This window comes from Lissotriton vulgaris, chromosome 7 (assembly GCF_964263255.1).
Source record: "Lissotriton vulgaris chromosome 7, aLisVul1.2, whole genome shotgun sequence".
In the NCBI taxonomy this organism is placed as follows: domain Eukaryota; kingdom Metazoa; phylum Chordata; class Amphibia; order Caudata; family Salamandridae; genus Lissotriton; species Lissotriton vulgaris.
In genome coordinates, this window is record NC_141695.1 from 368,192,757 (window position 1) to 368,208,472 (window position 15,716).

General features: G+C 45.1%; 1 protein-coding gene across 1 annotated transcript in view; it reads left to right on the forward strand.

Annotated features, from left to right (window-relative positions):
• Window positions 1-8,782, forward strand: part of LOC147701662 (galactoside alpha-(1,2)-fucosyltransferase 2-like) — a 299,622-nt gene extending 290,840 nt beyond the window's left edge. The window contains exon 2 of the mRNA XM_086928679.1: window positions 6,952-8,782. Coding sequence (XP_086784805.1) covers window positions 6,960-8,024 — 1,065 coding nt within the window. The 5' untranslated portion in view covers window positions 6,952-6,959 and the 3' untranslated portion in view covers window positions 8,025-8,782. The remainder of the gene's footprint in view (window positions 1-6,951) is intronic.
• The last annotated feature ends 6,934 nt before the right edge of the window (window positions 8,783-15,716 follow it).

A 15,716-nucleotide genomic window follows, 5' to 3' on the forward strand; every position in this document is an offset into this window, starting at 1 on the left:
TTCATGAACGTGAAAATATTTTTAATTTGCAAATTGTTACCAATGTAACATAATATATTGTGGCTTTGAATAGAAACTATAAAATGCAGCACTTTTGAAGTTGTAAAGAAACCATCAGCAGATCCCACTGACCTACACAACTTCTGCCCAATTTCTAACATCCCCACATTGTCACACTCCTGGAGAATTGTGTGCACATCTAACTGTGTAATCACATTGATCAATTTCAACTCTTGGACCAATTTCAATCCGGTTTCCACCAGGGTCATAGTACAGAACCCAGGCTCATCAACCTGTTCATTGTTCCTTTAACAAACAGAAATTCTGAAATTATACAGTATTTATTATCACATGTATGCTGATGATACCCAAAGTTACCTGAAGATATCCTCCCCTGAGGACATCAGTTCCCTCAAGTCTTACTGAAAACACAAAGCTGGCAGACACATAACCTGAAGTTAAACACTCTTAAAAAGGAATTCCTCTTAATCGAGCACCCAAGCAATCTCCAGTCATAGAGCTAACAGCTCTTAATTGAACACCACACATTGTTGACTCCACAACCTCTTTGGGTATAATGCTAGACAAAAGTCTGAGCATGCAGAAGCACATTAGTACACTCACCAAATGAGCGAACTTCCAACTCAGCATCTTAAGGAAAATAAAACCTTTTCTCCCTTCACATAACTTAAAGGCTCCGGTGCAAGCCTTAGTGATTTTAAAGCTGGACTATGGTAGCGCAACCCTTTGCGGCCTTTCAAGATCGAAGACGGCTCCTCTTAGGGCTGCCTTCAATTCTGCTGCAAGGCTCTTAACAGGCGCTTAAAGACACAATCACATTTCGCCAGATATGATATCCCTGACTGGCCCCCATATGAAGACCGGATACCACCAAAAACCGGAGCTCTCAGGTGGATCGAGAGCCTCTAGAAGTGCCAGAACTTTACTATTCAAACCACAAAAATTAAAGAAAAGAAAAGAAAAACCTACAATCAAGCCTTCTCGGGTATCACCCAAAGATATGGAACTCCTTGCCCTTTGAAGTCAAATGTATCCCTCTACTGTCCTTTTCAAAAAGGAATTAAATTGTTACAGATGAAGACATTGGTGAACTAGAGAGTGTCAGTGATGAACCAGAGGGTGGTAGTGGTGAGGTGAACCAGAGGGTGGCAGTAATTAACCAGGTGGTGACAGGGGTGAACCAGAGGGTGCAGTGGTGAACCAGAGGGAGCTGTGATGAACCAGAGGGTGGCAGTGGTGAACCAGAGGGTGGCAGTGGTGAACCAGACGGTAGCAGTCATGAACCAGAGGGTGGCAGTGGTAAACCAGAGGGTGGTAGTGGTGAACCAGAGGGTGTTGTGATGAACCAGAGGGTGGCAGTGATGAACCAGAGGGTGACAGTGATGAACCAGAGGGTCGCAGTGTGAACCAGAGGGTGGCAGTGATGTACCAGAGGGTGTCAGTGGTGAACTAGAGGGTGTCAGTGATGAACCAGAGGGTGGCAGTGGTAAACCAGAGGGTGGCTGTGATGAACCAGAGGGTGGCAGTGATGAACCAGAGGGTGGCAGTGGTGAACCAGAGGGTGTTGTGATGAACAAGAGGGTGGCAGTCGTGAACCAGAGGGTGGCAGTGGTGAGGTGAACCAGAGGGTGGCTGTGATGAACCAGAGGGTGGCAGTGATGAACCAGGTGGTGACAGGGGTGAACCAGAGGGTGGCAGTGGTGAACCAGAGGTAGCTGTGATGAACCAGAGGGTGGCAGTGGTGAACCAGAGGGTGGCAGTGGTGAACCAGAGGGTGGCAGTGGTGAACCAGAGAGTAGCAGTGATGAACCAGAGGGTGGCAGTGGTGAACCAGAGGGTGGCAGTGGTGACCCAGAGGGTGTTGTGATGAACCAGAGGGTGGCAGTGATGAACCAGAGTGTGACAGTGATGAACCAGAGGGTCGCAGTGTGAACCAGAGGGTGGCAGTGATGAACCAGAGGGTGTCAGTGGTGAACTAGAGGGTGTCAGTGATGAACCAGAGGGTGGCAGTGGTAAACCAGAGGGTGGCTGTGATGAACCAGAGGGTGGCAGTGATGAACCAGGTGGTGACAGGGGTGAACCAGAGGGTGGCAGTGGTGAACCAGAGGGTGCTGTGATGAACCAGATGGTGACAAGGGTGAACCAGAGGGTGGCAGTGGTGAACCAGAGGGTGGCAGTGGTGAACCAGAGGGTGGCAGTGATGAACCAGAGGGTGACGGTGATGATCCAGAGGGTGGCAGTGGTGAACCAGAGGGTGGCAGTGATGAACTAGAGGGTATCAGTGATGAACCAGAGGGTGGCAGTGGTGAACCAGAGGGTTCTGTGATGAACCAGAGGATGGCAGTGATCAACCGGAGGGTGACAGTGGTGAACCAGAGGGGGGCAGTGATGAACCAGAGGGTGGCAGCGGTGAACCAGAGGGTGGCAGTGATGAACCAGAAGGTGGCAGTGGTGAACCAGAGGGTGGCAGTGATGAACCAGAGGGTGACGGTGATGATCCAGAGGGTGGCAGTGGTGAACCAGAGGGTGGCAGTGATGAACTAGAGGGTATCAGTGATGAACCAGAGGGTGGCAGTGGTGAACCAGAGGGTTCTGTGATGAACCAGAGGATGGCAGTGATCAACCGGAGGGTGACAGTGGTGAACCAGAGGGGGGCAGTGATGAACCAGAGGGTGGCAGCGGTGAACCAGAGGGTGACAGTGATGAACCAGAGGGTGACAGTGATGAACCAGAGGGTGGCAGTGATGAACCAGAGGGTGGCAGTGGTGAACCAGAGGGTGCTGTGATGAACCAGAGGGTGGCAGTGATGAACCAGAGGGTGACAATGATGAATGAGAGGGTGGCAGTGGTGAACCAGAGGGTGCTGTGATGAACCAGAGGGTTGCAGTGATGAACCAGAGGGTGACAGTGATGAACCAGAGGGTGACAGTTGTGAACCAGAGGGTGGCAGTGGTAACCCAGAGGGTGGCAGTGGTGAACCAGAGGGTGTCAGTGGTGAACCAGAGGGTGGCAGTGATGAACCAGAGGGTGGCAGTGGTGAACCAGAGGGTGGCAGTGATGAACCAGAGGGTGGCAGTGGTGAACCAGAGGGTGCTGTGATGAACCAGATGGTGGCAGTGATGAACCAGAGGGTGACAATGATGAACCAGAGGGTGGCAGTGATGAACCAGAGGGTGACAATGATGAACCAGAGGGTGGCAGTGATGAACCAGAGGGTGACAGTGATGAACGAGAGGGTGACAGTGGTAAACCAGAGGGTGGCATTGGTGAACCAGAGGGTGGCAGTGGTGAACCAGACGAACCAGAGGGTGGCAGTGATGAACCAGAGGGTGACAGTGATGAACGAGAGGGGGACAGTGGTGAACCAGAGGGTGGCATTGGTGAACCAGAGGGTGGCAGTGGTGAACCAGAGGGTGTCAGTGGTGAACCAGAGGGTGGAAGTGGTGAACCAGAGGGTGCTGTGATGAACCAGAGGCTGGCAGTGATGAACCAGAGTGTGACAATGATGAACCAGAGGGTGGCATTGGTGAACCAGAGGGAGCTGTGATGAACCAGAGGGTGGCAGTGATGAACCAGAGGGTGACAGTGATGAACCAGAGGGTGACAGTGGTGAACCAGAGGGTGGCAGTGGTGAACCAGAGGGTTGCAGTGATGAACCAGAGGGTTGCAGTGGTGTACCAGAGGATGGCAATGATGAACCAGAAGGTGGCAGTGATGAACCAGAGGGTGGTGCTGCTAAACTGCCTGGGAGCCCTGTGGGTGTGAGCCCCTGCGCTGCTGAGCTGCCCAGCGGTTGTGAGCCCACGCGCTACTGAACTGTCCCGGGGCCCCGTGGGTGTGAGCCCCAGTGCTGCTGAACTGCCCCAGAGCCCTCTCAGTGTGAAAATCATTTGTGCTAAATTGCCTGGGAGCCCTCTGGGTGTGAGCACACATTCCGCTAAGTGCCCCCTGCCCCCAGTACATATATACCCGTACCGCACAGCACCATTATGCTCTCGCACCATGAAGTCTGGTGCCTGGATGCTCCAGATCCATGTAGGTGGTACCACTGTCTGGTGCAGTCAAAATGTCAAGTCAGAACTTGCTACACAGCACCAATAAACACTTGTCCCCCCTGGCACCGGTATGCGCATGTACCAGGCGTGGAGCACCCGCATGCAACTGCACCCTACTGCCCAGCGCCAGCATATGCCTGTAAGGTGCAGTTTAGTATGAGATGGGACATTGTCCAGCAGCATCAGCTGCATGCGCCTGAACCCACTGAGCAGGATCAGAATGGCTTTGTACCAACACGTGCAGCAGAGCTATCTTGGACATCTGAAGGATTCTGGGGTCCTGTGCCAAACGTATTTTTGCATCCATGAGTTTCCCGAGCGCCATCCGTGTAGCTCCTGTGACCAGGAGGCTGCTTTCTCCTCATCTGCTGCTCTGCTTGGTCTTTGACCCTTTATAAACAAGATGCATGTGAACTCGCATAGAAGCCCCGCCCTTTTGGCCCCATCCACCACACACTAGCGGTATGAAACGTCTCCCCGCCTGTCCTCACTATAATGGCCAGCTCACTCAAGGGACCTCAGCGTCTTTTGGCGCGCTGGCAAAGTTACAGGCACACGTGGTCACATATTTATGCAAATGGCACAAAAATCTGCGAGTTCGCAGGAAAATTCGTGAACTCACTGATTTCTTTTTGCCATTTAGCACGAATTCGCGGATCGCGAATTTGCAAATTTCGACCATACTTAAAAAATGCATCCTAAAATAAACGCCTTGTTTGGGGAAACCACGTCTGCCATTGGATCTTGGTATTTGCATGTAACAGCAAATGCGGCGAGATTAGAATTATGAGGAGTGAAAATACAGAGTGATCCCATGTGTGAACTGCTCTTAGACAAGTACAAAAAAAGTTCCTTTAGTAGCTGCCATAATAGGTCAAGTGAAAGGATACATGTAACAGGGGAAGCCCTCGTGGGGTTACAAAAGAGCAAAGGAGAGACTATTAAGCATATTTACCAAACAAAAGCAGGCATTTTTGAAGGACAGTAAAACGAGTCAATTAAAAAGATAGGCGGTGCTTCAAGCCAGTATCTAGATACACTATGTCTTGAAGATACAGCTCATGCAATGCCTAGGCGAGACCTACGTATAGAAGCAATCCAAAAGCCTAAATCAAAGGGAGGAGCTAAAAAATTACATTATTCCAATTACACATGTGGTGTTTGTGGTACTCTGTGTAACTCTTGTGAGCTGTTAGCTTCACTGCCACTCATTTTAATGTAAAGGTTTTCATTGACAAAGAGAGATAATACAACATATATTATAGCTCTATAAAACTATGTGAAGGGTTGTGGCTCAGAGGCTGCATGAGGGAGTTACTGACTTTGGACCTTTGGACTTTGGACCTATGGAACCAGGTTTGATCCTCAGCATTGATTCAACCTCCTTTGATTTTCCACAAAGTACTTACTTTTCTGGTGCCCCAAAAAATGTATGTGACGTTTTGTAATGATAGGGCTGCTCATGTAAAGTTCCCAATACCTTCTGGTTGACTACTGCCGGCATCACCCCAGCATCCTGTGATTGTGGGCACATCACTTAAACAGGAAGCTAACCCAATAATAACAAAAAATGAAAACAAAATAGCATAAACATAAAGGCATATGCTGCATTTTGTTGTACAACAAAGAAAAATACATGGGCTTAAAGAAATAAAGGTCCAGTGTTGAAAAAAACAATAACCCGGATGTGATCTACTGTAATGGACTCATTAAACGTAAAGAAAAAAGAAACTCTCACAAGACAAGCAGTGGAAGAAATGTGCACTTGCAAGGACTGTTTGAACATAAACAAAAAAGTAGTTCCCACAAGAGAAACATTGAAAGGACACAAGTACTTGGTCCATGCTCTGGGGGATTGTTACAATGCGTTTCCCATATGATGACAGCTGTCTTAACGAAAACAGATAATGTACACAAAAGCACTCCCTTATATTCTTCCCAGTCTAAAAGCTTGGTAAAAAGCGTTAACCGAAAGATTGCTGGGAATATACAACTTGCCGTTGCTAATGGAAAGAATCTTAAAGATCTTATCGAAGATAAAGTATGGTCCTCCTGCGTGATGACAGCCCCCCGCTCCCCCCACATACAGCATTTTCAGGGATATTTTATTGTATAGATTACATTATATAGATTACAATTGAATAAGCCCATTATATTCATATGTTTTGTAACATAATTCAAGCGTACGTGGAACACTTGTAGTGCTCCTTCAGAAGAAGTAGCCCCCAAGTAGACATATTCAACAGAGCACCAGTGTCACCCAGTCCAAGACTTTTGAGGATTAAGGGCCGTATGTACTACTCCCATTAACTAACTAAAGATGTGCCAACTCACACTGGTGGGCTTGCCAACAATAATAAAATTTGAGATGCAACCAATTACTAATTGGTCACATTCTAAACAGTCCATTCACAGGAGGTTGCAAGATGACCTGTCTAATACATGTTACCTGAAATGTAGGGATGGAGGACTGCAAAGGAAAGCAGACTTACGTTCCCACATTAAATTGCCAAATGGGAAATCTTTTATTAAAAAAAAGCAGTCCTTAGTCATTAAATGAACGGAATAAAAAAAAATATTTCCCGTTTGGAAGTTTAAGAATCAGAAAGGGTCACAAATGCTGTTTTATGAGTCAGTAAGACTGAGCTTCCAACTCTGGACTCATTCATTACCACATGGGCCCACAGACATTCTCCAAGCTCTCAGGCATACACACATACACAGACTATGGGCCTGTAGAAGGGCACACATCTCTATCTTTGCATTGAGCAACATACAAGAGACCCAGTACATTATAGGCAAGAGCAACAGTTGCAGGTGGAATTTTATTTCTTGAATGAAGACAACTCATTATCAATCTTTTCTTTTTGTCTAGGTCAAACAATGAAGATCAATTCGAATCAACAAGTGACCAGAAGCACCAGGAGGAAGACTTTCCTTTTCATCGTGCCTTGTGCTGCTCTTCTTGGGATTTTCTTTGTGTCTTTTTACTACCATAATCCAAGTCAATGGACAACTGCATACTCTTCCCACCGTGTTAACAGCTTCCATGAGGAACCTAGGACTTTACAGAATAAGTTGCGTCTCCTCGTTGATGGGGCATGGACTGTGAATTCCATTGGTCGTCTAGGAAATCAAATGGGCGAGTATGCAACGCTATATGCTTTGGCCAAACTCAACGGGCATCCAGCTTACATATTGCCAGAAATGTTCAACTGGCTAGCTCCGATTTTCAAGATACGCCTGCCACAGATGCACCAAAGTGTGGTCAATAAAATAAAGTGGAACAATTATTGGCTACATGACTGGATGTCTGAGGAGTACAAGCACATCAGTGGGAAGTATGTGAGATTGGCTGGCTATCCCTGCTCTTGGACATTCTACCATCACATTCGAGATGAGATCCTCAGAGAGTTCACGTTCCATGACTTTATCAAGGAGGAGGCCAATCAGTACTTGGAGAAGATAAAGGGCTCCCGGAAGAATGTAACCTACATTGGGGTTCATGTTCGAAGAGGGGACTATCTTATAACAATGCCCAACGCCTGGAAAGGGGTGGTAGCTGATAAAGGCTACTTAGAAAAGGCTATGAAATATTTTCGAGACAAATACGAGGAGCCTGTGTTTGTGGTGACAAGCAACGGGATGCAGTGGTGCAAGGAAAATATTAACAGCTCAAGAGGCGATGTCTTCTTCTCTGGTGACAGCAATGAGTCATCCCCGGGGAAGGACTTTGCCCTCCTCGCCCACTGCAACCACACCATCATGACCATCGGCACCTTTGGAATTTGGGCAAGTTACCTCGCGGGTGGGGAGGTGATCTACCTTGACAACTACACCTTGCCTGATTCGCCATTCCTCAAACTGTTCCACTACGATGCAGCATTCCTACCTGAATGGATTGGCATCCCTGCTGACCTTTCACCTCTTCTGGAAAAAAAACCTTAACCAGAGGTTGATTGTGTCAGCTACTGATTGGAGAGGGTATTTTAAATCATGTTTTTTTAACATTCTCTAACTTTGTTTTCAGAACAAAAATTTGTTATTTTATCTATAGCAGGATGGATTATGGGAGCTACTTCATAGTAGTAGCATCAGTTCAGTTACTTCGAGTCTACATTTATGTTCAATTTGTAGACAATACAATGGTATGCTGACTATCTAACTGCACTACCTTAACACCGAATGCTGTGAATGTGAGCAATTCTGGAACACGTTTTGCCTATATCTTTCTTAAGAAACACTTTTAAAGTTGTAGTTTTCTTTACAGTTTTCATTTTTTTTTCAATCATGCTACAAGTATCCATGAATTAAAAAATAGAGGCTGTATCATAATCCCATTCATTGTGCTGCACCAACGCAGAAGAGAATAGCATTTTTCTTTTCTTCATCTTCGTAGCATGCTTTGACTCTCAGTGGTAGATTTATTAAATAATGTGCAACATAGCGCAGCAACCAAAGTTGTTACACTGTGTTGTAAATAATACTAGGCACTGGGAGATTATGTGATTTGCCCAGATTTACAGAATGTTTAGGTGATGTCGATATTCCATCCTAGGGGGCAGATGAAATCAAGATTCCGTTTTGCGAATTCTAAATAGCGATTTTTTGCGAATCGCTATTTAGAATTTGCAAAATGGAATGTATGTACACAATCGCTATTTTTTAGCGATTTCTTATTATTCTTTATTTCCAATGCATTCCTATGGACCAGGAGGGGCATAGAAATGATAGTGCAATAATTCTCAAATTGCGAATTCGCAATTTGCTAATTGCAATTTGAGAATTATTTCAAGGGTGCAGGGGTGTCTCAAAGACACCCTGCTGCACCCCTGAAATTTACATGTGTGTGTGCATGTGGCACACATACATGCCCTATGGGCATGTATGTGTGTCACATGCCACCCTCACAAATGCCAAATAGGGCATTTTTAAAAGAAATCGCAAATTACCACCAACTACAAGTTGGTGGTAATTTGCGATTTCTTAACACAAATTTGCAATTTCAAAATGTTACATACATATCATTTAAGGAATCGCAACAATTGCGATTCCTTAAATGCTATGGCAAAATAAGGAATCGCAATTTTTTGCGATTCCTTAAATTGCGATTTTTTAATACATACCAAAAAATGCTAAAAGGCTGTTTGCGAGTCACAAAGGCTGAAATTCGCCTTTGCGAGTCACAAAAGCCTTGATACATCTGGCCCTAGGTCTCCAACGCTAAAGTCAGCAGCTCTGGCCGTTACGCCGCACCCTCTCGCTTTTGTACTAGGGAGAGAGCAGCACAGAGCCATATTTTCAAAATATGGCCTCCTGCTACTCTCCTGCCTGGTGCTGGTGTAAACACAAACTGCCTAGCAGAAGGCACACATCATTGCACAGTGTGTAATATCTAGCAGAGGTTTAGTACAGCAAGGGTATCCTGTTGGTACGAATCCTATGATTAGACAAACTTTAATACATTTCACACTCTGAACGTGTGCTATACAGTGAGGCACACATGCAACGTATGAAATGTTAAGAGAAATATATGCATTTCTACAACTTAACAGCTGTGTCACAGGGTTGTTAGTTTTTTTTAAGACAGGTAGGACAATATTTTAGCCCTGGGTTTACATAAAAATCCTCATTTTCGGAGCTATTTGGGCACGTAGCCCAAATACCTCCATTCCTTGCATTGTCTCAGTGCCTCTAAATCACTCATGTGATGCTTTTGGAAAATATGCTCGCCATTTTCTGCAGAAAATCTTTCCCACACCTGAAAAAACAATATTTTGGCACCACCCATTACGTTTCGAAGTCACAAGAACAACGTAGCACATCCAGTTTCACATAAAATTACGAGAAAATGGCACATTGAGTTTCATGCAATATTAACTTTGGCAAGAAAATAGCATGCCACGACAGGTAAAATCACCTTGGGTGAAGTAGAAGGGAAAGCAAACATTTTGGCGACTTCAATTATTGGGAACTTTACACAACTTCACATGTGTGATTAAAAAAATGTGCATAACTCTTGTTTTGAACTCATCAACATTTTGAAGTTTTAAGAATAGTATTGGAGCACAAATATTGATGACCAAATATTGATAAGTATTGATTTACTATTCAGAACTCCACATCTACCTACGTCAAGAACCATATAAGTGGAGTTAAGCTTAATAAAATGATACCTATTTTATTTACTTGCCTCAATAATATTTTGGTCACCAATATTTTTACTATGATATTATCGTAGCATGATATTAAAAACTCGATTTACTACTTTTTCATGCAGCGCAGTGCAGCAGGCGCAAATGCTGTGCTGCCTGAAAAGGGGAGAGGAGGAGAGCGATACCTTTGCGCCAGGGTGCAAGGGTGTCTCTGTGAGTCTAGAATAGGTTTTGTACTGGAAGGGTACCCTTCCAGTGCAAAATTCCATGCATAGACTGGCTTAAACCATTTCCCCTCTTTGTATGTGTGCTATACAATGTAGAACAAGTACAAAGTCGGAAAAGGAAGGAGAAAGGAAAGCATTTCTCCTTTCTTGCCCCAACTTCAAAAGTGCGCAGTTTTCTAATGCTACATCCTATCTACTTTATTTAATAAATTGTCTTTTGCGCCAGAAACCTTGGGTGGTGCATGGGAACACCCATGCTCCACCCATTGTCCGTTGCCTTGCCGCTAAGTAATGCAAAGCAGCTCTATGCGCTGCTTTGTGTTACTTTGATGTTATTTCCAGCACTAAACGAGTTTAATGCTGGAAAGTAAATCAGAAAAGGAAGATTATGCGCCAATTTGCGTCACTTTTGTAACACAAACACAGTGGAAAATCTTAGGGGGTCATTAGTAAGGCGGGCAGACTTTGTCCACCCGCCTTACCCCTGGAAAACAGGACCGTCCGTTGAAGGTGGTGCGGCGGTCCCACACTCCCAATTAGGATGCGCTAGCCACACTGGCGGGGGCATGGCACATTTGTTACATTGCGGCGGGCAGTGCTGAAAGCACCACCCGCCGCAATGCCACAAAGGCAGGTTGTGCCTTTCAATGCACAACGTTGTACATTGCAATGCAGGCGGGTACTATAGGTACCCCCCATGTGCACCCAACATCCCCAGAGTCACTGGAGGCCCACAACGGGCCCCCTCAAGCAAACTCTGCATGCCTTTCATTGCCGCCACGGAAAGGCATGTTTCCGCCCATATAGTAATATGGCTGGCGGTGTCTAACAGACATCGCCACCATATTGAACACTGTTCCACCCAGCTTGTGGACCGGGAGGAAAAGCTGCGGACGGTCTTTCCGTCCGCCGTGGACCCCCCAGCCATAGTAATAAGGCGGGATGGCTTAAACCATTTCCCCTCTTTGTATGTGTGCTATACAATGTAGAACAAGTACAAAGTCAGAAAAGGAAGGAGAAAGGAAAGCATTTCTCCTTTCTTGCCCCAACTTCAAAAGGGCGCAGTTTTCTAATGCTACATCCTATCTACTTTATTTAATAAATTGTGTTTTGCGCCAGAAACCTTGGGTGGTGCATGGGAACACCCATGCTCCACCCATTGTCCGTTGCCTTGGCGCTAAGTAATGCAAAGCAGCTCTATGCGCTGCTTTGTGTTACTTTGATGTTATTTCCAGCACTAAACGAGTTTAATGCTGGAAAGTAAATCAGAAAAGGAAGATTATGCGCCAATTTGCGTCACTTTTGTAACACAAACACAGTGGAAAATCTTAGGGGGTCATTAGTAAGGCGGGCAGACTTTGTCCACCCGCCTTACCCCTGGAAAACAGGACCGTCCGTTGAAGGTAGTGCGGCGGTCCCACACTCCCAATTAGGATGCGCTAGCCACACTGGCGGGGGCATGGCACATTTGTTACATTGCGGCGGGCAGTGCTGAAAGCACCACCCGCCGCAATGCCACAAAGGCAGGTTGTGCCTTTCAATGCACAACGTTGTACATTGCAATGCAGGCGGGTACTATAGGTACCCCCCATGTGCACCCAACATTCCCAGAGTCACTGGAGGCCCACCACGGGCCCCCTCAAGCAAACTCTGCATGCCTTTCATTGCCGCCACGGAAAGGCATGTTTCCGCCCATATAGTAATATGGCTGGCGGTGTCTAACAGACACCGCCACCATATTGAACACTGTTCCACCCAGCTTGTGGACCGGGAGGAAAAGCTGCAGACGGTCTTTCCGTCCGCCGTGGACCCCCCAGCCATAGTAATAAGGCGGGATGTCTTTGCTGCAAGGATGGCGGGCGGATCGCCCCCGCCGGGCCGGCCCTAAAGGAGCGATCCGCCGGCCATTCTAATGGGCCGATTAGTATCGATATTTAAGGCCGATCAATAAGGAATCAGGTTGGAGTCTCAACGTCACTTAACATTCTGTGTTTCCGGGCAAATCTCTTTATCTCACTGGGTCTAACAAAAAATCTGACCTTTTGTTATGTAAGCTGATACTCATGTATAGCACACTTTTTGCCGTTAGTTAAAGTTCTTGCTATACAAAACTGCAAAAAAAAAAAAAACTTTTAAAACTGTTTACAAATGCTAGTGAAACGTGTTATCTTTAGATGTCATTCTGAATTCCTGAGTACAAAAGTAGGATTAAGGAACATTCTAATTTATTATGGGATTTGGAAAGCACTCGTACTTTATTTAAGTCAGGACACTTTCAAATGGTGACTATGCTGTTATGTCATACACAAGAGCATAAGTGCTCGTGGTTTAAATGTTAAACAGTATTTGAATCTGGTTAATGACATTATTTTATATTGTATTTATTTTATATGCAAAAGGAGGAATGTTAAATCATTTGTTTTAAAACTGCATAGAAAGAAAAAAGGCTCTTATTTTCATTTTCAGCTTGTGCTGCAGTGAGGATGGTAGGGGAGAGCGAAGCCACAACACTGCATCTTTATAGATGGGGGGTTAGAAACAACATATTTTGGTTCCAGTGTGTGTAGGGTAGGCCTGTTGGAAGGAAAGGGAATACTTTTGTTCTCTTGCAACCCCTATATAATCTCTGCATCACAAACATGAGAAGCTGTTATTTGGAAGATGCTGCCCTACTGCATTACCTGATGCTCATTTAGAATAAAAAACACATGGAACTGATCCAAAACACCCATTTATTTGGATAATTCAACCCTACTGCAAAAACAAGTCAATCTAAATGGCCAGTTTACTGGCACAACCCACGACCGACAGCATAACAAAAGTATTTACTGCTCACCTCAGGTATAACGGCAAATGATATTTGAGGTCAAAGATCCTCTGGCCTATTTAGGAGTTTATCAATGTAAATATGACTAAGGTCATATATTGGGATTGGAAAAATGATTTGTTGCTACCTCAATATCAGCTCTATTTAAATGATAAATAGACTGTGTACTGTATGTGACTGTTCGAAATATATTGTAAGAATAAAAAATGACCAATAAATCAGGATATATTTGAAAGTAACTAACTGAATGTGTTTGGATTTGACTTTATGTTTTTTGGGTCAATGTCTTGTTGAATGCCTTGTAAGCTACTGGTTTTACTGATTTTTAGGTTTTATCCTTGCTTATGACAAAACCATTGAAATAAGGCAGCCATCTAAAAATGTAAAATAAAGAGCATTCCAAGATGGTCATCAGGTGTGAGCTCACACTTCCACAAGCACAAATTCCATCTCAAAATTATTTTTATTTGTTTTAAGAAAAAAAACATTCCAAGATGGCAGGCATGTATGTCTTCTTGGAATAATTTAGAAACCATTTACAGATGTCACTTTTGATACAAGAGAGGACGGCAGGAAGAGTGCAAAGGGGAACAAGTGAGTGCTGATGTTGTACTTTTTAAATAAAGAAAGTGTCGGACCAGAAATGCGAGAGGCAGCAGGGATAGCAAAGAGAGAGAGGGAGAGAGAGAAAGAGTGAGAGAGCTGGGAGATTGGAAGAAGAGTTGGTCTAACGGCTAGGGCATGTAACCTCGAATCTGGGGAACTGGGTTCAAGTCTCGGCAACTACGCTGAACATCCTGTGATTCTGGGCAAATCACTTAATCTCCCTGTGCTTAACAAAAAAATGAATGTGTCCTCGTGTAATGCAACTGGTGCTATGTAAAGTGCTCTGATACCAGATATCTTCGGGTCAAGTGTGAGCTATATAAAACTCTGCAAAAAATAAAAATAAAAAAGAGAGAGAGTAATGGGGCAAAGTATGAGGGGAGAGATGCAAATATTTAAATAAACAGAGAAGTGAGGGAGTGGGGTAATTGAAAAGCAAGGAGGCAGAGAGGGAGAGAAAATAGTCCTGTGTGCACTTCTATGCAAAGTCCTTATATCTGCGGAGGAATGATACAACTCATCCAATCAAAACATGTTATGTTATGTGATTTATAAAACACATGGCTGTCTCAACAAAGGGACGTCCCTGCGCTAAAGAGCAGGCAGAGAGAAGAGTGAGCTACTTAAGCTACTGAAATTGCAATTTCTTTACTGTCTTTCTAAACACCAAGAGATTAGGAATGTTCCTGATAGCGGGAGGCAATGACTTCCATAGAGTAGGAGCTAACACTTTGAAGGAGTGGCCTCCAGCTCTGGCTCTACGGAAGCGAGGCACCCGCATCTGATGAAGATCCGCAGAGCACAGAGCATGGGAGGGAACATAATGGTGACCCAAATTTCTGAGGATCGCCAGGCCTGAGCCCGCCAAAACTTTATGAATGACACAAAGTGCTTCAAGCCTGACTCTTTGCTCCACGGGAAGCCAGTGGATTCGGCGCAGCAACCCTGAGACCAAGCTCTACTTAGGCAATGCAAATAAAGTGTGAGCTGCTGCATTCATGGCGCTTTGGAGCCTATTTATCACAGATGTGTTAGCACCTAACAGGAGGCTGTTGCAATAATCCATCCTAGCCAGGATCGTGGCTTGAACAACTAGCTGGCATGTTTGAGGGTCAAACAGACCAAAGATGGGTTTAAGTCCGCACAGAATATCAAAGCAGGTCTCAGCCACAGACTTAGCATGTTCCTCAAACGAGAGTGCAGTATCCAGCTGTATGCTAAGATTTTTTACAATTTTTTTGGGCTTAGGGGGATTGCCCAACATTGGCAGCTACCAGTTGTTGCCCCACCAGTGTGAGTCTCTGCCAAGCAATAGGATCTCAGTGTTGGATGAATTTAATTGAAGGCAGGTCGCCTCGATCCACACAGCTATAGCTGCCAGATCGTCCCGAAATGTAGTCATATCCCGACTGGAGTCTTTAGTACAAGAAATAATTAGTTGCGTATCATCCGCAAAGGATACCAACTGTATATTGCGAGTGTTGGCTAACAAAGCCAGCGGGTGGACATACATCAAATAAGGTCAGACTCAGTGCCGACCCCTGTGGGACTCCACAGCACATGGGGTGCATCAGAGAGTGGAATGGAGGAGCAATGACCTGGAACAAGCTGTCACACAGAAACAGCTTCCTGGGCAGGGTAAACACATGAATACAAAGGAAATGTGTGACAAAACGCCCCTTTTTACACGTAAGCTCAAATTGTTTTCCGAAATTCATTACTGGATTACTTGTTTTTAGACTCTGCATACTTACTTCTGTCTGAGTCCAGAGTATGTGTTTTACCCCAAAAACATGTAAAAATAGACCAATTCCTAATTGCCACA